Genomic DNA, 21976 nt, shown 5'->3' on the forward strand with positions numbered 1-21976 from the left:
TGGTCAAGGTGTAAAGCACATCTTGTAATCAAATTTGCTCAACAGTTGACTATTCTGGCAAAAAAAAAATAACAAATTTGGAAAATATTTTTACCAGCTAAAAATGCATAGCATTATTAAACCAGCTTCAAAAAAAAAGTTTGTGACTGAACAATGAACAACTTATTCAATGGCCCTAGGGCAGCACTGGAACAGTTACAAGCTCAGGTGCCAACAATATTGTTTTAAAAAAAAAGAAAATCATATGAAGTAAAATGTTCCAAGACTCTAAATTGTTCATGCAGAACAAGTGGGGATAAGGGTCATCACGACCAGATCAAAACGTCAGAAGAGAGCTTGACAGCACAGTCACACACTTAAATAAAGCCAAATGTTTTCCTGCAAAAATAAGAATGTTATGGCATGGGAGGCTGCCATTCGGCCCATCGTGCCTGAGTTGGCTCTCGAGAGAACTAGCAAATCAGTCCTCACTCCTGCCTACTCTTTCCCCATGGCCCTATGAAATTTTTTCTTCTTTTAATACTTATTCAATCCTTCATGCCTTGCTGGAAACTATTATTAATAATGAGTTAAAGTCAACACCCATCTCAGCCATAGTTACTAGAAACTTCACACCAAGTAGTAGGCAATAGCAAGTGCAAACCAAAAATCTGATGAGTCTTGAAGTAAATGCTCAAGTACTTATAAACATCCCAATCTGAATTCCTTGTCAATCTGAAATATGGACGAAATAATGAAAAAAATACTTAATAGTTTGGCAAGGACTCCCAATGGAGGTTAAACATCAGAAGGGAAACCCCATCATATAATACAGATTTACAAACCAGTGTTGTGAACAGTTCCAGACCTGCTCACTTTTTAAAGTTTAGTGGAACTCACAAACTAACAGGTTTCATTGGCAAGACTGAAATAATCAAGGTTGTAAAACTTGATTTGCAGGAAGTGTTTAATATAGCTAATGGTATACCCTAATGCATTTACAAATTTTCCCCTTGTTAATGAGTTGAGAATTTGCTGTTCATCAAAGCAGTATTAACATACCTTTTCACCGTTTTCCAAACCGAACACAAATTACCCTTTTTAAGCTTATTGCACAAATGGGCACAAGATTAAATGTACAGAGAATTTTGTTTTGTTTATGGTTTAGTTCCTAAAAGCATGAATATTGCAAAAAGGGCAACTATATGATTCTGGGTGGGTGGGGAGTGTACATAGTGCAATGTGTAAGGCATTACAAGGGACCAGTTGGATGGATCAGTAGGCCTTTTGGTGCTTTCCATTTTCTGGATATTAAAGTCCTTTGTTTCCTTGAGAGACACGAGGAGCTTAACAGAAGCCTTCAGCCATGCGAAAATGAACTGAAGTCCTAAAGCTGAAGCTGTTTAGCACCATACATCAAGATGTTCAGGAAGTTTACAATTTCATCCAGGAAGGTTCTGCATGCAGAATACCCATAGCTCAGGAGGGAACAGGCAGTGTTTTGGCAGGGAGGGGGGCAATTGGAGAACATAAAGGAAGCAACAGGGATTACTTACTGTGTTGGTTATGTCGTAGACCACAATGGCAGCCTGTGCTCCCCTGTAGTACATTGGTGCCAAGCTATGATATCTCTCTTGCCCAGCAGTATCCCAGATCTCGAATTTAACTGTTGTATCATCCAAACAGACCGTCTGTGTTAGAAAGGCAGCTGAAAGTGAAATTTGATACAGGTATTAACTTCAGGCAATGACAAAAGACAAATTAAAATTTCTTCCACTATTTGTCTTAATCATTTAAGACCAAACTAAGTTCAAAACCTGGTTCTGAGGAAAAATATAATTTGGCTGGTTTGCCCTTAAGCCGACCTTAATTGTTTTAAATGTTACTAAGCACCAGCACCACCCATAGTCCCCCCCATCAACACTCAGGCTGGTCAGGTTTTACTCCTGGGCTATGTGCACTTCAATGATCTCAGCCCCAGTAGGTTGAGTGTTATTCTAGAGCCAGGGCTCTCAAATCAAATAGCTACTTACTGATCTCTATGAAACAAAAATTATATAGTGGTCAACCCAATGAACAAAAACCTGTGACTCCATCCTTTTACATGGAGGTCAAAAGTCTTTGGCAACAGATCAAGTAAAATTCAGTTTACCTACTTTTAAAAAGCTGCTGTTCTGGCATTATTTTCCACTTACTTGTGCAAAAACAAATCTTGATAGTTATTGAAAAAAATCATTATACCTTATTCTATGCTGTGGAAGCATACCCAATTATTTCCCCTTCCAAAGGGAAGGATTAAAAATGGAATTTCCATTTTGAGGTGTTGACAAACAATATCCTGAGACACTACTGCAGTAAAATTGCTGACATTTCCCACCCCAAAAACTAAAAAACAAGTAGCGTCTGTGACAAACTGCAAACGCATTGTCATTTGATTAAAATATCAATGATCTGACAACTTATTCAAAGCTATACAAGGTGCAATATTTTTGCAATTCTATATCCAAACAACTTAAAGATCATTTTCCCAATGAATTTCCATCAATTGATTTGATTCTTCATTTTCTAAGTTTAATGCTACTGCACTAATCTAACTAATCCAAGCCATATCATCTACATACATCCAAGATCTTTGTTGGTGAACCTTCAAGTTGAGACTCCTAAAATTCATTCAACTGGGAATTCCAGCATCATTGAATTGGTTTTGAAAAACTGTCCAAAGGAGCCCTGATTATTTCTAAGGCATTCCAGTTAAGTTTTGGTTCTTTTAAATTTGTTTTCTTGCATGATGCAAGAATATTTTTTTTATATTTGTAAACGGGCCTGGTTCCACGAAGTTAACTATGCACATTTTCAGAACCATATTACAGGATGTCAACTGATAAGTTTATATTCATGTTTTGGGTCTGCATAGCATGCACAGGAGCAATGAAGGAGCAAAGTTCGTGAACTATGTTTAGTTCAATCTTGGCAAAGGGAGGCAAAAAAAACCTAGGAAAATCAGAATCCTGGCAGCCTTGCAGAAAAAGTCCAAGTTGCATAGTTGGTAATTTCGTCAGAAGAAAATAAGGCAATCATTGTACATTTTGTTGAGCTTATGTGACTGAAAGCGTCAACTCTACTCAGCCATGCTCAGCTGAGTCAGAAAGTTATAGGTCCAATTCCCATTTCAGAGACTGAACATAATCTAGGCTGCCAATTTGGTGCTGTACTTGGGTCCAGCAGTTGCAGATGCTACATTTTGAACAAGGTATCAAAACTACCTCTTTAGGTGGGTGCAAAAGATCCCAAGGCACTGCATGAAGAGGAATTGTCCTGCTAACATTTATCCCTCAATTAATCTCACCAAAACAGATTTGCTCACTTATCGCTGTTGTTCTTAGAGGAGTTGGTATATTTACCTACATTGGCCACACTTCAAAAAAAAACTTAATTGACTGCAAAGTGCTTTGGACACATGAAGACGAGAGGCAACGTACAAATGCAAATTTGTCCTTTTTCTTTCAAATGTCCTTCAGTCCTAATTTGGCACAATTTCTCCCACTGTGCCTGCATACTAGTACCAAAACTGGTCTTATCAAAAGTCAGAGGTAAACTTTCACTCCATGTCCTTCAAGCTGCCTGTAGCTTTTGACACAATTGAACACCATCTTCCTCCAAAGCCTCTCCACTGTTGTCCAGCAGAGTGTGACTGCTCTCACTTGTCAGTTTAATTGCAGCCAGAGTATCACTTAGAATGGCTTCACTTTCTGCTCCCACATCATTACCTTTGGTGTCCCCCAAGAGCCCCCTCCTATTTCTCATCTACATGCTGCCCCTCAGCAACATCATCCAAAGACAAAGCAATTTTTTCCCAGCATGAACAATGATGGCACCCAGCCACATCTCATCACCACCTCTCGACGACTCCACTGTTGCTACATTGTCAGACTGCTTATCTGACATTCAGTACTGGATGAGCAGAAATTTGCCCCAATTAAATATCAGGAAGAATAAAGCCACTGTTTTCGGCCCCAGCTCCAAATTCCTTTCCCTAGCTACCTATTCCATCCTTCTCCTTGGCAACAGTCTGCAATTACACTAGTCTGTTGCAACCTTGGTGTCACAGCTGATCCCAAGATAAGCTTTCAACCTCATTCATGCCATCGCCAAAACCAACTATTTTCATTTCCTTAAAATCGCCCAACTCATCTGCTGTGAAAACACATTCATGCCTTGTTATCTCTAGACTAGGCAACTCCAAATTACTTCTAGCTGGTCTCCCACATGCTACCCTCTGCAAACTCGAGGTCATCCAAAACTCCGCTGTTGTGTCTTAATTTGTCCCAAGTTCTGTTCACCTATCACCTCTGCTTGCTGACCTACAGACTCCAATCAAGCAACATCTCAATTTTAAAATTCTCATCCGTGTTTCCCAATCCTTCTGTGGTTTTGCCACCCAACCTTCAGGTATCTGCGCTCCTCTAATTCTGGGCTCTTTGAGCATCCCCAATTTTAATTGCTCCATCACTGGTGGTCACACCTTCAGTTGCATAGCCCTCAAGCTTTGAGATACCCTCCTCACACCCCCACTTTCCTCAAGGCCTACCTCTGGCCAAGCTTTTGGTCATCTGACCTAAGATTGCTTTGTGGCTTGGTGTCATATTTTGTTTTACAATGCTGCTGTGAAGTGCCTTTGGACATTTTATTACATGAAAGGCATTATAAGTTGCCACATCAAATCTGTTTTCTAAGCTGCTTGTTATCTTTGGTCGGTTTGCTGCCATTTCATGCATGAACCTCAAGATCAGGCTTCACAATTTCACACAACAGATGTGTGTTTTCCATCCCAATTCTGCTCAATGCAAAGCTAAGCACATCACCAATGTAAAGTTTTAACAGGGGAGAAATTATATTCTTCAGAAATCTAGCTATTACTCAGCAGAGCAGCCCCTAATTACATTCTTTAGGGCATTTGCCTTTCTCTGCTAAAGATGCAGCTTCAAATACACACTTGCAGTTTACACAAAAACAAATATGCATTACTGTTACATTCTAAATCAAAGTTTGAAAATGACAGTATTATCCAAGAAAAAGTAACAATAGTCATTCCTTGCTAGAGGAATCTTGCTGGAGATTTACAAGTTCCTTGCCAACTAAAGTGGCCGATCCACCCAGCCTCCTTGACTTGGAACCAGCACTTACAATATGCAATCTTCCTTCATAAAAAAAAAAATTGAACTAACCAATGTCAATTTTGTGCTTACTTACAGAATTTATACTTTGTGGTTTTAAGGGGAAAGGTAAGATTAAGCAGTTCTGATATTAACCAAACATATTGCACTTTATATGGTGTAACAGTTTAAGTACTATAAAACAGTGCAACAGCCCATTTACCTTGTGCAGTGTCATTGAACACAGATTAAAACATTCCTTAAATATATGGCAATTCCTAAAACTATTTCTCCAAAGTAAATTACCATTAATGGAGTGATTGTTCCTTCCAATGCCAGGTTAGATCATAACACACCTAGTGCCAGCTGCTATTAAGTCCTGTCCCTTATTCAAGACCACAAGTTATTTCAGAAGCTACATGGCATCTAATTAACTACTTTGCTGACCTGATTAGTTGGTCTATCAGCAGATAATTTGCCCTCCTGGCTGCACGTTTGCTTTCACAAATTATAATACCCAGGTCTTAAGCGTTAAAGTGGCAACGGGAACCTGATACCGGGCTGTAAAATGTGCCACAGCAAAGAATGCTGCAACCATCATCTTAATGGATATTCCTCACATCCACATACCCTTTAAGGCACACATTGTGATTTGAGCAATGTAGAGCTCCCTCCAATAAGGCATTATTCAGAAGCAATTTCCAATAACTTTCAGGTGAGCAGTAATGACACAGCTGGAATACTTGTGCTGCTAAAGCCACAATAATCCGACAGTTGTGATATACTGCGGTACTTTTGGTTTGCTCCATGTGTTTGCTTCATTTTGGTCATTGCTCATGACAAGTGATTGGTTATGCTTATACCTTTGTTGGCTCTTGTTAGGTTATGGCCATTGCTTGTTTGGAATACTAATGTCTCAATCAAATACAAAATACTGGAAACAGCCTGTGCTTCTTAAGTAACTTGCATGTGAAGTGCTTTGAAATAATAAAGCTATAATTCAGAGACTGAATCAAATGTAAGTCGAGTTGGGCATAACTTTAGATTTTAGACTCTTTTGGGCTCAGAGCATATGCTGTTGTTTTTCAGTCCCTTTAAACTCATCCACTCATTTCGCTATCAATAATAGACCAAAATGAATCAATGGGGATACTAGCTGGTTGGATGACATCTCCAGCATAAAAACTGTACTGAGTAGCTACTAGGATAAACTAAAGCTGTTAAGCACCATGCTAGACCAGATCTGATATCACAACACATTCAATTGAACTTCAGTGTGCCACAATCAGAAAAAGTGGCTTAAAACTGCACCCATTTGAAACTCCAAGATCTAAGTTATTTCAGGAGCTATACAGTACCTAGTTAACCTACCAGTGAACTACTTTGCAGACCAACTAACCAGTTTGATCAATTAACAGTTAATCTGCTCGAGTTGGTTTGATTGAAGGTCAGAACATCTTTCTGTTCCTTCAAATAGTACCACAGGACCTTTAACATTAGCTTAACAAGCAGACAGGACCTCTATTTAACGGTTCATCTGAAGGACAGTTGCTTCAATAATTAAATACATCACTGCACAAGTGCTACACTGAAAGCAGCCGAGAAGTCCTAGTGGGAAGCTAAAACCTGCAACTGACTTGGACAAGACTGTGCCACTAAATGAGTCAAGCTGATAAAACTGATGTTTTGTTGCTGTACAGACATCTGAATACCCAGGAAATGGTAATGCTACAATGGGCATCCCAACAACTATTGTAAAGCCGAGTTTGTTCTGATGGTCCAGCCATTAAGGGACTTTTTATCCTTTAATACATGAAGTCCGAAGCCAAATTGTTTGGCTAAGACAAAAAAAACCTGAGAATACAGCTGTAAAATGCTTAGTGGTGACCTCAAGAATACAATATCAAAATTCTTGTAATGTGAAACCTTTCCAATCTTGATCTAGTGCATAAATCAAACATGTCTTTTACTAATTATAACATTTCCATCTTATACAGTGGAAGTAAGACAACCATAAATGAATGCATTTCCTAATGCACGTTCATTCTCACTGGACAGTTCCCTAAATGACCAAAGTTTATGTTGGTGTTTTGCAAGCTTTTTCCAAATACTTCTGTGAGGTAAACGGATTATTTAAGGTGCATTTACACTGAAGTTTACAAATACAAAGCAATTTCAGCTACAAACTAATTTGCACTGCAAATTTAATATTGAGAGTCAGGGTCTGATGGCCAAAGCAGAGCGAGCCTCCACAAAATGAACAGTTTCACAACACTGACTTGACACAGCAAAGAGCAAAAATCCAGAGTGGCATCAAATGTGGTTTAGGGGCAAGGGCTAGACCTTGCAAACCTACCCGAACTTAATTTGAATGTTGACAAAAAAAGAGATCCTTCCCATCTTGCTCAATGTATATTTAAATCTGTAGCTTCAGGGAGACAGTTCTGCTCATGTACATATGCAGGCATGCATAGTCTGTCTTTTATTCAGGAGAGTTGCAGTTGCAGCCAGGCAGGAACCAAGCAATGTAAAAGTCCGTCTGGTTTGAACCTGAAATCTAGTTGCCAGTCTCACTAAGTTAAGGAGCTACTCTCTATCTTGTTCTCTAGGATTGATATTATAACTGCAGTTAACTCACTAAAACATTCGAAATATCAGTCAACAATCACTTACCTCCAATTGTGCTCTCCTGGAATTCATGAAACTGCCCTTTCACAAAGCGCAATACGAGGCTGGATTTCCCGACTGCCGACTCACCCAGGAGAACCAATTTAAACTGACAGATTTTGTTCCCAGCGGCTGGTCCATTGGATCGAGCCGTGCCTCCCCGACCCGCCATGGCCTAAAGTGCAAAGACTCTCAGGATGATTCAAAGTTTCAACAGAAGCAGCGTGATGTCAAGCTTTGGATTCCAAAGGGGCAGCTATCACCAAGTTTAGAACTGCAAAACATACAACAAAAACAAAATTAAGCTTGTACCACAGGTAAAAGTGCTTGTGTAGCCATCATCTCAAAATTGTAATACTGCAACAGGCAGCTGGATATACAGAAAAACACAAACCAAAAAACCGGCCACTTGCTGTTGCTTCCTGGATCTGTTCATTATGTTCAAAGTAATTTGCTGAGAGATGTTTTGAGACATTGTACAATGCTAATGTAAATGCAAACTATTTTAATCACTGTTGTCTCTTCTGGGGTAAATTTAATTTATTACTAAATATCAATTAAATTCTGCTTCTTGTCCATATTTTCTGACCCAAATTGATTTACAACCTTGCAACAAGTGCCTTGAGGCAGCTTTTTAATTCATTCAAGCTTTTGCTTCTCAAACATTTTTTTGCAAATCCAACTGGTTCACCAATTAACACTAGATCACAAGTTCTTCAGGCTTGACTTGTTTCAGTCAATATTAGTCAGGATTACAGAAATCTGTAGAGAAATTATGACCTGTTGGGACAGGTAGTAAACAAGCAACACTGCACTGCCATGATAATGTAATATGTCATCTACAACATGATCTTTTAATCTTCCAAGGGTGAGGGATGGGCACTGTACATTGAAATGGAAAAAAAATAATTGGTGCAGTGGGAAACTAACACATGCACAAAGATGGGAAAGAGAGGGAAGAGAAATATTTTTAGGATGCGTATAAAAGGTGTTACAAGAGGATGCGGTTTTCAAAGAGGACTCCAGAAGCATAACGACTCAAATCAGTTTCCAGTGCTGGAGAAGAAAAGGGGGCAAGATCAGCTTCAAGGAGGAAACAAGCAAAGGTCGTTTTGGGTGGCTATTACAGAGGCGATGGGACATCATTATTATTTGTGGTCTCCACTGTGCAAAGACCACAAGCCTACAAAATCAAGAATTCCTCAATTTTTGAAGGCAGAGGGGTGAGCTATTTGAGGTGGTTAAAATGATAGAATGATTGAATGATAAAATGAATGATGGATTGATTCAAATTTCAGACAGCTAGATTTTATTAGACAAGTGTATCAAGGAATACAGAGCAAAAGCATATAAATGGAGTTGAGGTACAGGACCTTCACGTTCTAACTGAATGGTCGACCAGACATAATGTAACTAAATGATTTCTTAAGAACAGGGATACACTAGGAGGACAGAAGTCGGAGGTTGTAAACTCAACTATATGGTAGCTTCAAACAGTGGTATTGCTGGCATAATCATATGGATCATAACTGTAGAATGAGACAAATAAGGGAAACAGAATGAGACAAGACCTTCACACCTGGAGGCTACACATGCACCATCAGTAACAGGCATCTTAAGAAATTGACCCACACCCCTATAGTATAAGGGTCTGGTGTATATAGAGTTAATGTGGGACTGAGCACAGTACCGCCCACACTGATGTAAAAAGGCACATGACCCAGACTTGGAGTCAGTGTGGTAGTGAGCAGAGACGTGTCTGGACCCAAGCATGGTGACAGCTCCTACCTTGTACCCTTTACTATGCATGTGGAACTAGTTCTAGTAGCTAAAGACTTAGTCAACCTACTGAAGACTACAGACACTTCAAGACATACCCATCTGTAACCAACACCCTCCCAACGCCTCCTTCTCGAAACACTGAGGAAGAACACCTAAAGCAGGATTGAGTGCAGTTTCCACAACAAATTTAGAAACTTGGTGTCAAGACTTTGAAAGTTTTTGAACCCATATATCTTAACTATAGTTAACTGAAGTGAAATTATAATCCAGAGAAAAAAGACCTCATATATCCAAGTCACAACAAATCTATTTCATTGATCTAGTTGCCCATCTATAAAACAACTGAATGAGCAAATGAGTGTATAGGTAGAAACTTTGTACAAGTCAACAAGTAAGCATTTTCCCCTCAGTCAGTACTATCAACAAGATTTCTTTGCTCTACTTTGCAGCACCCTATGTAAGAACATAAGAAATAGGAGTAGGCCATTCAGCCCCTCAAGCCTGCCCATCAATAAGATCCTCTTTCGTACCAGCTCCTCATAGTCCTCAATTTCCTAATATTTCAAAAATCTACCACCTCTTTAAATACTGTGATCTAGCCTCCGCAACTCTTTCGGGTTGAGAATTCCAGACATTCACTACCTCTGAGGAAGAAATTCCTTCCCATCTCAGTTTTAAATGAGTGCCCCCTTATTCTGTAAGTGCCCTAGTTCAAGGTTCCCCCACTAGTGGAGACATCTTCTCAACATCTAACATGTCAAGCCCCATCAATCTTGTACATTTCAATAAGATCACCCCTCATTCTTTTAAACTCTAATGAATAAAGGCCTAACCTTTTTAGCTGTTTTTAATAAGTCAACCCCGTCATCCCAGGAATCAGCCTAGTGAATCTCTTTTGAACTACCTCCAATGCCAGTATATCCTTGCTTAAGTACGGGGACCAAAACTGTACACTGTACTCCAGGTGCACCTGCCTCACCAGCACCCTGTGCAGTTGTAACAAGACTTCCTTATTTTTAAATTTCAACCCCCTAGCAATACAGGCCAAAATGCCATTTCTTAATTACTTGTAGTTCACAGCAAAGGCTATGAAGATATTTGACCAATTTAAAGCACTTAAACAATAGAAAAGTAAAAAAAGTATACAAACACACCCAAATCATGGAAATTTATTTCCTCACTTGCATTGACCATTATCGAGAAAAGCACTGTGCTGGTCCAACACCATCCATGAGCAATCCAAAGTTGCAGTACCCCAAATGTTTCTTTGCTGAATGTAGGGTTGTATCTTTCTTCACTGGCTGTATAGTACGGTATATTACAGTTGCATCCAAAAGTCGCTAACTGCTTACCTGCCACTAAATATTACTAGCTCATATGCTAGGGCTCTGCCAAAAGTCAGTTAAAAAGAACTGATGGGAGTTGAAGTATTTTGCAAAACCAATCTTTTGAAATTATTTATTTTGCACTCATCACTGGTTTCTACTCCGTTTCAGTTTACAAACAGTATCAGAATACTAATGTTATTGCAGGTTGGATCCAGGAATTTCAATCATTCTGAGCCCACCATGAAAGTGTTCAGCCATTTCCTTAGCTCTTTTCCAATTGTCTGTGTATTGGTTTTATGGGTTTTTGTAGTGATTTACATGGTGGAAATATACCTTTTACAAGGAGACAATCCCATTTAGTGTGCAATTTTAAATAGAAATGTTAAGCATGGCCTGACAAACCCAGAGTGCACAGCTGGGTTTCATCCTGCAGTCATTATTAATCTGCTCTCAGTAAAAAAAAAATTCAGGTATATGCACATTTACCATTTCAAGTTCTATTCCAGCTCAACTGTCCTGACTCTGAATAGTTTAAATTGATATCTGGGTGTGAGATTAATTTAGAAAAGCTTATTTTAAAGGATGGAGTAAAACATTTAAAAAAGAAGTCACTACTCAAGAAATAAATTAATCTAGATCCTTTGGACAGCATTTGGGCCCTAAAGGAGATGCTAGATTAAAATTCAATTTTGTGAAGAAAGGTAATTTAGAGGCTGAACACTTGTGTGCTCAACTGGTAAGAGCTTGCAGCCTTCAATGTCTCTGAATTGACAGGTAGGCAAACAGAACTGTCCCAAGACAGATAGCACAGAGTAACTCCCATTCAGTAAACTTGCAAGTTTCAGGTCTGAGAGTGAGGGATGGAGAAGAGATGAAGAGAAATTTCTCATGAAAAATAAATACATCAAGAGGTGGACAAAACACTCACTAATTTATACAGTAACTTCCCAGTTCTCAACATCACAATATTTCATAGCCAATCACTTTTAAAGTCAGCACCCAATTTGCACACAAGATCCCAAGAGCCATATGACCACTTAATTTTGTGATGTTGACTGAGGAATGAATAGTAGCTAGGACATCTCTGAATAATGCCATAGCATTTTAAATCCTGTTGAGCTGGAGGCAAGAGTCTCACCTGAAGGCCAGCACCTTCAGTTCAGTACTGAAGCAAGCAAGCATTCTGGAAGTAACCCATACTTGCGTTCAATTCTAGCTTGCACCCAGAACCTTGGACTTGAGACAAAAGTGCAATCACCGAGTAAAACTAACACTTGGAAGAATTGAGCAGCAACATGGAATGCAAAAGGAGAACTGCAGCACACATCTAGACATCATCCATGTAACTGATTTTGTTGACAATCATAGAATGGCCTCCTCCTGTGTAGTAACCATTCGGTCTATCATGTCCATCATGGCTCTTTGCAAGAGCAACTCAGCCAGTCCCATTCCCCCACCTTTTCCTGATATCTGAAGGGAAATTTGCATGGCTAAGGAACTTATTCCCCTTTAAAAGCCACAACTGAATCTCCTCCACCAAACTTTCAGATAGTGCATTCCAGAACTTAGCCACTCGCTGCTTTAAAGGTTTTTCCTCGTGTCACCTTTGGATCTTATGCTATTCACCATAAATCAATGTTGCCTGGTAAACACAAAGGCTGGGCATATGTCAGTTATTAAAGTCAGATTATTTTTAAATGACTGATGTAATTTAAGCGTGATTACATAATGGATTTATTGTACTTAAACAATGATTTCATTTTCTCTGTTAACCAATGTCAAATGCCACTCACCTCAAATGATCTAAATAGCAGAGCAAGCTCGAGAAGCTGAATTGCCTACTCCTGTTCCTACAAAACCATCCAATTGGAGCCAAAAGGGAAACTGGGGATGGGGACAGTTGAAGAAGTAGATTGCAAAGCAGGATGTCAAGTGGGAAGAGATGCAGCAAAACAAGGTGATCAGGAAGAGAATTTCAGAGCTTGAGTGCAAGATAGCCAAGACAATGCTACCAATAGCAAATAGAAGGCCAAACACTACAGAATGCCTTAAGGCTACTCACAAGACTTGCTCTTGTGAGGGAAAGGGAAAAATGTACTTAAACAAAAGGGAAAGTCACCATCAGACCTGAAAGACAATGATTAACTAGGATGTTAGTTAAGGTTGGCTGTATGTTAAACTAAGTTAAGCATTGTCTTTACAATATCAACACTTATTGCCTAATCACATACTTACAGAAATAACAAATATAACATTTAATTGTGACTAACTTTCTTTTAATTGGCTTGACATTTACAAGTGGCCCTTATGAGTGTAATTACTTGTATAGAACACTACCCATACAGAGTACCTCTGCTGGCATGGCATCAATTAAAAGCAGCCTACAACTTCACTGCTATCAGTTTGTTCAGGTATTTAAACTAAAGCTAGCTATATATAACAGGATCAATTGTATTTCATTTGAGCATAGTTTTAATAGATTACAAATGAAAGCATTTAGAAAGACATGGCAGGAAAGATAGCAATTACTGGAGATTTTTCCTCTACTGAACTTCAAAGTGAAGTAGGCTTTTGACTCCCTGTCTCAGAAGAATTCCAGTTGATACAGATATACACAAACTCCAGACTTCATATAATTACAGACGCAAAACAAGCTTACGTGCTGGTTGATTTTAACCTGCACATTATAGTCTACAAAGCCATCTGCCCAAACAATAGAAACTCAAAGTCCTGAGCTTCTGTAACTTCAGACTGTGGTTTTCGGGAACAGAATTTGTGTATTCTGAAATTGTTGAAACTAATGTCACATAATGATGCATCCCTGGCTTATACCATTATTGGGTGACGTATAACATTGCAAAAGCCAGGCCATAACCCACAGAAACTTTGGCCCAGCTCCTTAGTGTGCTTGGTGCAGTGACTGGAACCACGCTCTACTGTTTAAATTTAGAAATGATTGTGTTGCCCTCATTATGTATCTCATTTAGTAGTGTCATTCTGACAGGGTCTATTGCCAAGTAATAGAAATTAAACTGATGAAAGATCAACAACCTGAAACATTAACCACTTCTCTGCACAGGTGCTGTTTGGCCTGCTGAGTATTTCCAAATTTTGTTTTTTTTTTTAATTCTGTTTTTGTAATAGAAATTATTTCTGGAGGGAATGAGTTGCTGGTTTCCAGCCTTAAACTATCTGAATGTGGTCTTCTGTAATTCCTTCCATTGTGAATAAGTAATCATATGGTGGCCATTTATATCTTAAAAATCAAAGGCAGAAATCAGAAAAGCACAGGGATTGGACAGCTTAAGCAACTGAAGCCTCTAATTTCTATGTTGTTTGTTAAACCTGAATGGAAGAGGGTGATTTGTGGGTGGGTGGCAGTGTCACTGCTTCATTTAATGAATGAAGCAGACAAATACAAGTCCTCAAGGTGAATCATCTCTCTCTCTCTAATTTTAATTAGTGCTCATTTCTGTCCAATAGTTCAACCGTTAAATATCTATTTTAAAACACTTTGGGCTGGAGTAGCATCACAATGTATTTTTATTTTGGCCATCGTCAACACTGAATCCAATCCACTGCTGTGCTTGTTGCAAAATATTCCAATTCTTAGTCCAGTAAATTGTGGTTTAAATCACGCATTGCATGACCTTAGCCACTGTAAAACACCACACCAAATAAGCAATCAGCTAGCATAGTTAAAAATAAAACTGCTATTTGAAAGGAGTTTCAGGCAACTGATGTTTATAACTGTCTAGGAAGCAACAACATCCATTGAATATTAGCTGCAGTGGAAAAGCACCTGGGCATTTGAAAAAAATACTCATAACTGACAGAACCACAATCTACTGCAGTAGGAACGTTCATTAAATTCTACATTGTGCAGATTTGGAGAGCAATAGTATGGCTATGCCATTACTACCAGTACACTTGCTAAACTGTTAATAAAAACTGTACACTTGGTAAAATAAGTAGTGAACTGTGATCTGTCAATGAAAAACAAATCTGAGCTAGACATCTTAAAAACAAAGCTGTTGGCTGCTTAAGTTGCAGGTGGTGTTCAAAATTATACCCAGTGGTTGTTTAACACATGGTCATCTCTCTTTTCAGTCATGTCATAAAGGAACTATTTGAAATTGGAATGAACACCCCTTCTCTGCATCAGATAACTGATTGGACTATATTGCAAAGGATGCTGGAATTGCCCAGGTAAAATCCCTCAAATTTCTTTCAGTTCCCCCCTTCCCACACCAAGGCACTGCCACATACTGAATAGTTTTATAGGAACTGGTGCCTTGTCTAAATTTGGCTATTCTTTGGCAAAGCAAGATACTTGCTAGTGAGTTATATTCCATTGATGGCAAAGCAGCCAAGCTTAATTTCATTCTCGCTAATGTCCACAGGTGCTGTTCCCATCAAGAATCGCCAGGTTACAAATCAGGAGTGCACTAAGTTTCCACTTTCATCCTTCTTTTGGATATTAAGCCAAACCAACCATAGCTTGATACTGGCTAAATCAATACAGAAAAGAAAACTAGAATCTTCCTGATCTGTATGACTCAGTATTTTCATCCTCTTCAGGGTGCAGGAGAAAAAGGATGAAAAGGCAACTCTGCAGAACAGACTAGATCACACATACAATGTCACATTTCCAAGCTTAGTTCACTTAGAAATTCAAACAGGAAAAAAAAAAGTTTCAAATTTACCTGTAACAATTTTGCAAGCGCTGAGCAAAACCTATCAGAAAATATCTCCAGTTAATCCCAGATCTGTGTTGCATTAGATCAGGCTCATGGAAGTGAAATGCTGCAAGTAGCAAGGTGAGGAGGATAGGACATTAAAGTAGAAAAAAGAAACGGCCAGTGATCCTGATGAAAGTGAAGATAATTCTCAAGAATCAGTAATAATGTTGCTTTCCTTATGAGAAAGGGTCTTCAGTTGTACACCTCAAACCACAGAAAAACTGTCACGGCAGGTGCTGGAGCTGTCAATGCTTATTGCAAGATACCCCAGCACAAATCTCCACCTTCAAAGGAGGAAGCTGTAGAGAGGGAATGAAAAACATTATAGAAAGGAAGGCTTGAACAGGAGAAAAAAAAATTCAAACTTCATAGAGTCAAAGTTACACAGCACAGAAACAGGCCCTTTGGCCCATCGCATCTGTGCTGGCCATCAAAACCCATCTATTCTAATCCCATTTTCCAACACTTGGCCCGTAGCCCTGTATGCTATGGCATTTCAAGTGCTCATCTAAATACTTAAGTGTTGTGAGGGTTCCTGCCTCTACCACCCCCTCTGGCAGTGTTCCAACAAGCCTCTGGGTGAAAAAATATTTTCTCAAATCCCCTCTAAACCTCCTGCCCCTTAACTTAAATCTATGCCCCCTGGTTATTGGGAAGGTTTCTTCCTATCTACCCTATCTATGCCCCTCATAATTTTGTATACCTCTATCAGGTCCCCCCCTCAGCCTTCTCTGCTCTAAGGAAAACAACCCTAGCTTATCCAGTCTCTTCATAGCTGAAACGCTTCAGACCAGGCAACATCGTGGTGAATCTTCTCTGCACTCTCTCCAGTGCAATCAAATCCTTCCTATAATGTGGTGACCAGAACTGCACATAGTGCTCCTAGGCTGTGGCCTAGTATTTTAGACAACTGCAACATAACCTGCCTGCTCTTATATTCCATGCCTCTGCTGACAAAGGCAAGTATCCCATATGCCTTCTTAACCACCTTATCTACCTGTGCTGCTGCCTTCAGGGATCTATGGACATCTACTTCCTCGGGTCCTACCATTCATTGTGTACTCCCAAAATACATCACCTCACTTCTCTGGATTAAATTCCATTTGCCACTGCACTGCCCATTTTACCAGCCCATCTATATCGTCCGGTAATCTAAGGCTTTCCTCCTCACTATTTGTGATACGACGAATTTTAGTCTTGAAGGAAAATGGCAAACACGTTTTAAAGTAGCATCGTAGTCAAGACTGTTCCCTTCAGGAATTTATCCCTGCTTGGAGATTTTTCTTTATATACAGAAGCTTAAAATAAAATTTAGAATGTAAATCTGAGCTTCAGTTGCAAACAAGGGCAAATATAAATTCTCCAACATCCAAGACACCACCTTGGCAGCAAAAAATTACAAAGTGCTTTAATAGTCTTGGAATAGCATTTAAAATAGCATTAATTATTATATATTCACAATGTGTGTATATAGGTCTTGGTTGAAATTTCTTTTGCATTTCTCAAATGAATTTGAAATATTCACTCTCACTTTCCAGAAATGTTTGCTCTCTTGTGTCATGCACTTATATCTAATGCTTGTTTCTCTCTGGCAACCATTAGGCAGCAGCTAAATTGTCTAAAGTGCTCTAATTATTTGTGCCCTCTCAACTGGCCCATGGGGAAAAATAACCAGCCTCTGTTAGGTAAGGCCACAGCACAGAACTACCACTCAACGTGAGTGTGTCCAGGTCAGATGACTTCCATTTAACACAACCAATGTGCATCAAAATCTCTCTAAAATCAGTGTGCTGGTTATACCAGACCAAAACCGACAAGGAAAATAATAGCCAATAGATTGCTTATAATGGTGGATTGATACATCCCAAGACATGTAGTCCAAAAGCATGGAAACACAAGTCAAGCGTTAAACTGGTGGCTCAAACTATTTTCTTTGCAATTCTAGACCAATTACAAATTCAAAATCAAATCATCTTAAGTGGAATTATCCTTTTAAGAAGTGGTATTTTGGCTAAATAGTAACAGTTAAAAAAACTAAATGCTGAGGGTAAAGGTACGCAGGGGCATAAGAGGAGGATTGGGCCATTTAGCTAGAGTCTGTTTTGCCATTCAAAAGATCATGGCTGATCTGTGACATAACTCCAAAATACCACATTTGCCCTTATCCCTTAATACTTCTGGTTTCCAAAAATCTCATTTTAAATTCAGCTTCTTAAAGAGGCTTAAAAAAAGAGGTTGTAACTGATCAATGATACCGATTTTTTTTACCAATGATCTTTTCATTGAGAACTGTCAGCGTGACATCAGTCATCTCAATTTCTCTGCTCCTCTCACCCACTCTAACTTGTCTCTCTCTGAACTTGCTGCACTCCGTTCTCTCAGGTACAACCCTGACATTATCAAACCTGCTGACAAGGGTGGTGCTGTTGTTGTCTGGCACACTGACCTCTACCTCGCAGAGGCTGAGCGTCAACTCGCAGACACTTCCAACCTCCCCCTGGATCATGACCCCACCACAGAACATCAAACCATTGTTTCTAGGACTGTCACTGACCTCATCTCCTCTGGAGATATTCCTTCCACAGCTTCCAATCTCATGGTTTCCCAACCTCAGACAGCCCGCTATCTCCTACCCAAAATCCACAAACGGACTGTCCAGACCGATCGAGTCAGGCTGTTCCTGCCCCACGGAACTCATTTCTTGCTATCTTGACTCTATTCTCTCTCCCCTCGTCTTCCCACCAACATCCGCTATTCCTCTGACACACTACATCATATCAACAATTTCCAGTTACCTGACCCCAACCGCCTCCTCTTCACCATGGATGTTCAATCCCTCTACACTTACATCCCCCATAGGGATGGTCTGATGGCTCTCCGCTTCTTCCTCGAACAGAGGCCTGAACAATCCCCATCCACCACTACTCTCCTCCGTCTGGCTGAACTTGTTCTCTCACTGCACAATTTCTCCTTAAACTTGTCTCACTTCCTCCAAATGAACGGTGTGGCTATGGGTACTGCATGGGTCCCAGTTATGCCTGTCTCTTTATGGGGTATGTGGAACATTCCTTGTTCTAGTCCTACTCCAGCCCCCTCCCACAACTCTTTCTCCGGTACATCGATGACTGCTTCGGTGCTGCTTCATGCTCTCGTCTGGACCTTGAACAATTTATTAATTTTGCTTCCAAATTCCACCCCTCCATCACTGTCACATGGTTCATCTCTGACACTTCCCTTACCTTCCTTGACCTCGCTGTCTCAATTTCTGGTGATAGACTGTCCACCAATATTCATTACAAGCCTACCGACTCCCACAGCTACCTCGACTACAGCTCCTTGCACCCCGCTTCCTGTAAGGACTCCATCCCATTCTCTCAGTTCCTTCGCCTCTGTCACATCTGTTCTCATGATGCCACTTTCAAAAACAGTTCCTATGACGTGTCTTCCTTCTTCCTTAACCAAGGTTTTCCACATGGTGGTTGACAGGGCCCTGAACCGTGTCTGGCCCATCTCCCGCACATCCGCCCTCACACCTTCCTCTCCCTCCCAGAACCATGATAGGGTCTCCCTTGTCCTCACTTATCACTCCACCAGCCTCCGCATTCAAAGGATCATCCTCTACCATTTCCACCAACTCCAGCATGATGCCACTACCAAACAAATCTTCCCTTCATCCCCTGGCGGCATTCCGCAGGGATCATTCCCTCCAGGACACCCTGGTCCACTCCTCCATTACCCCCTACCCCTCAACCCCTTCCCACAGCACCTTCCCACGCAACCAAAGATGCAACACCTGCCCCTTTACTTCCCCCCTCCTCATCGTCCAAGGGCCCAAACACTCATTTCATGTGAAGCAGCATTTCACTTACACTTCCCTCAACTTAGTCTACTGCATTCGTTGCTCCCAATGCGGTTTCCTCTACATTGGAGAGACCAAACGCAGACTGGGTGACCACTTTGCGGAACACCTTCGGTCTGTTCGCAAGCATTACCCAGACCTCCGTGTCACTTGCCATTTCAACACACCACCCTGCTCTCATGCCCACATGTCTGTCCTTGGCCTGCTGCAATATTCCAGTGAAGCTCAACGCAAACTGGAGGAACAGCATCTCATCTTCCAACTAGGCACTTTACAGCCTTCCGGACTGAATATTGAGCTCAACAACTTTAGATCATGAACTCTCTCCTCCATCTCCACCCCCTTTTTCCAATAATTTATATAGAATTTTCTTTTCCCACCTATTTCCATTATTTTTAAATGAATTTCCATCCATTGTTTTATCTCTATTTTTAGCCTATTTCGAACCCTTCCCCCCACCCCACCCCAACTAGGGCTATCTGTAACAAAAACAGAAATACCTGGAAAAACTCAGCAGGTCTGGCAGCATCGGCGGAGAAGAGCAAAGTTGACGTTTCGAGTCCTCATGACCCTTCAAGAGAACTAAGTAGAAATAGGAAAGGGGTGAAATATAAGCTGGTTGGGGGCGAGGGGGAGGTTGGGACAAGCAAGCAGTGATAGGAGATAACCAAAAGATGCCACAGACAAAAGAACAAAGGTGTTGAAGGTGGTGATATTATCTAAAAGAATGTGTTAATAAAGAGTGGAGAGCAGGACAAGCAAGGTAGCTCTAGTGGGGGTGGGGTAAAATAAGTGATGGGTGGAATACATTTAAAAATAATGGAAATAGGTGGGTAAAAGAAAAATCTATATAAATTATTGGAAAAAAAAAGGGAGGGGGAAGAAACAGAAAAGGGATGGGGATGGAGGAAGGAGTTCAAGATCTAAAATTGTTGAACTCAATATTCAGGCAAGAAGGCTGTAAAGTGCCTAGTCAGAAGATGAGGTGCTGTTCCTCCAATGTGTGTTGAGCTTCACTGGAACAATGCAGCAAGCCAAGGACAGACATGTGGGCAAGAGAGCAGGGTGGAGTGTTAAAATGGCAAGTGACAAGGAGGTCTGGGTAATGCTTGCGGACAGACCGAAGGTGTTCTGCAAAGTTGTCGCCCAGTCTGCGTTTGGTCTCTCCAATGTAGAGGAAACCGCATTGGGAGCAACTAATGCAGTAGACTAATTTGGGGGAAATGCAAGTGAAATGCTGCTTCACTTGGAAGGAGTGTTTGGGCCCTTGGACGGTGAGGAGAGAGGAAGTGAAGGGGCAGGTGTTGCACATTTTGCGTTTGCATGGGGAGGTGCCGTAGGTGGGGGTTGGTTGAGGAGTTGGGAGTGATGGAGGAGTGGACCAGGGTGTCACAGAGGGAACGATCCCTATGGAATGCCACCAGGGAGGGTGAAGGGAAGATGTGTTTGGTGGTGGCATCATGCTGGAGTTGGCAGAAATGGCAGAGGATGATTCCTTGAATGCGGAAGCTGGTGGTGTGATAAGTGAGGACAAGGGGACCCTATCATGTTTCTGGGAGGGAGAAGGCGTGAGGGCAGATGCGCGGGAGATGGGCTGGACACGGTTGAGGGCCCTGTCAACTAACGTGGGTGGAAAACCTCGGTTAAGGAAGAAGGAGGACATATCAGAGGAACTGTTTTTGAAGGTAGCATCATCAGAACAGATGCGACGGAGGCGAAGGAACTGAGAGAATGGGATGAAGTCCTTACAGGAAGTGGGGTGTGAGGAGATGTAGTCGAGGTAGCTGTGGGAGTCGGTAGGCTTGTAATGGATATTGTTGGACAGTTTATCACCAGAAATTGAGACAGAGAGGTCAAGGAAGGGAAGGGAAGTGCCAGAGATGGACCATGTGAAAATGATGGAGGGGTGGAGATTGGAAGCAAAATTAATAAATTTTTCCAGGTCCCCCCGAAGAGAGCATGAAGCAGCACCGAAGTAATCATCGAGGGCTATCTGTACCTCCTTGCTCATCCTTTCTACCCTTAATGTCACCATTAGCACATTTCTTAGCTAATATCACCACTGTCAACACCTCTTTGTCCTTTTGTCTATGACATCTTTTGGCAATCTCCACCCATCTTACTGGCCCTTTATCGAGTTCTACCTGTCCCACCCCCCCTTAAGCCAGCTTATATTTCACCTCTCTTTTATTTTTCCTTAGTTCTGTTGAAGAGTCACATGGACTCAAAACGTTAACTATATTCCTCTCCGCACATGCTGGCAGACCTGCTGAGTTTCCAGGTATTTTTGTTTTTGTTTTGGATTTCCAGCATCCACAAATTTTTGCTTTTATAATGATACTGATTTAATTGATATAAATACTTTATTGCACTAACTGCAGCATCAATAGCGCTAGCTGTCAAATCTAGAAACCTTCAACAGAGTACTTGAAAACAACACTGACCAGAATACTAAACAGTTTCCCA

At 40.7% G+C, this 21976-nt stretch overlaps 1 protein-coding gene across 2 annotated transcripts in view; it reads right to left on the bottom strand.

The window, feature by feature from the left end:
- LOC121269039 (ras-related protein Rab-5C) overlaps positions 1 to 21976 on the bottom strand; it is a 35526-nt gene that overhangs the window by 3617 nt on the left and 9933 nt on the right. The window contains exons 2-4 of one of the 2 annotated variants that reach the window (XM_041173435.1): positions 15616 to 15950; positions 7806 to 8073; positions 1536 to 1687 (exon numbers count right to left, since the gene is read on the bottom strand). In XM_041173435.1, coding sequence (XP_041029369.1) covers positions 1536 to 1687; positions 7806 to 7971 — 318 coding nt within the window. In that variant the 5' untranslated portion in view covers positions 7972 to 8073; positions 15616 to 15950. The remainder of the gene's footprint in view (positions 1 to 1535; positions 1688 to 7805; positions 8074 to 15615; positions 15951 to 21976) is intronic. The other variant, XM_041173434.1, reaches the window with a different exon arrangement.

This window comes from Carcharodon carcharias, chromosome 23, assembly GCF_017639515.1.
Source record: "Carcharodon carcharias isolate sCarCar2 chromosome 23, sCarCar2.pri, whole genome shotgun sequence".
NCBI classification, from domain to species: Eukaryota; Metazoa; Chordata; class Chondrichthyes; order Lamniformes; family Lamnidae; genus Carcharodon; species Carcharodon carcharias.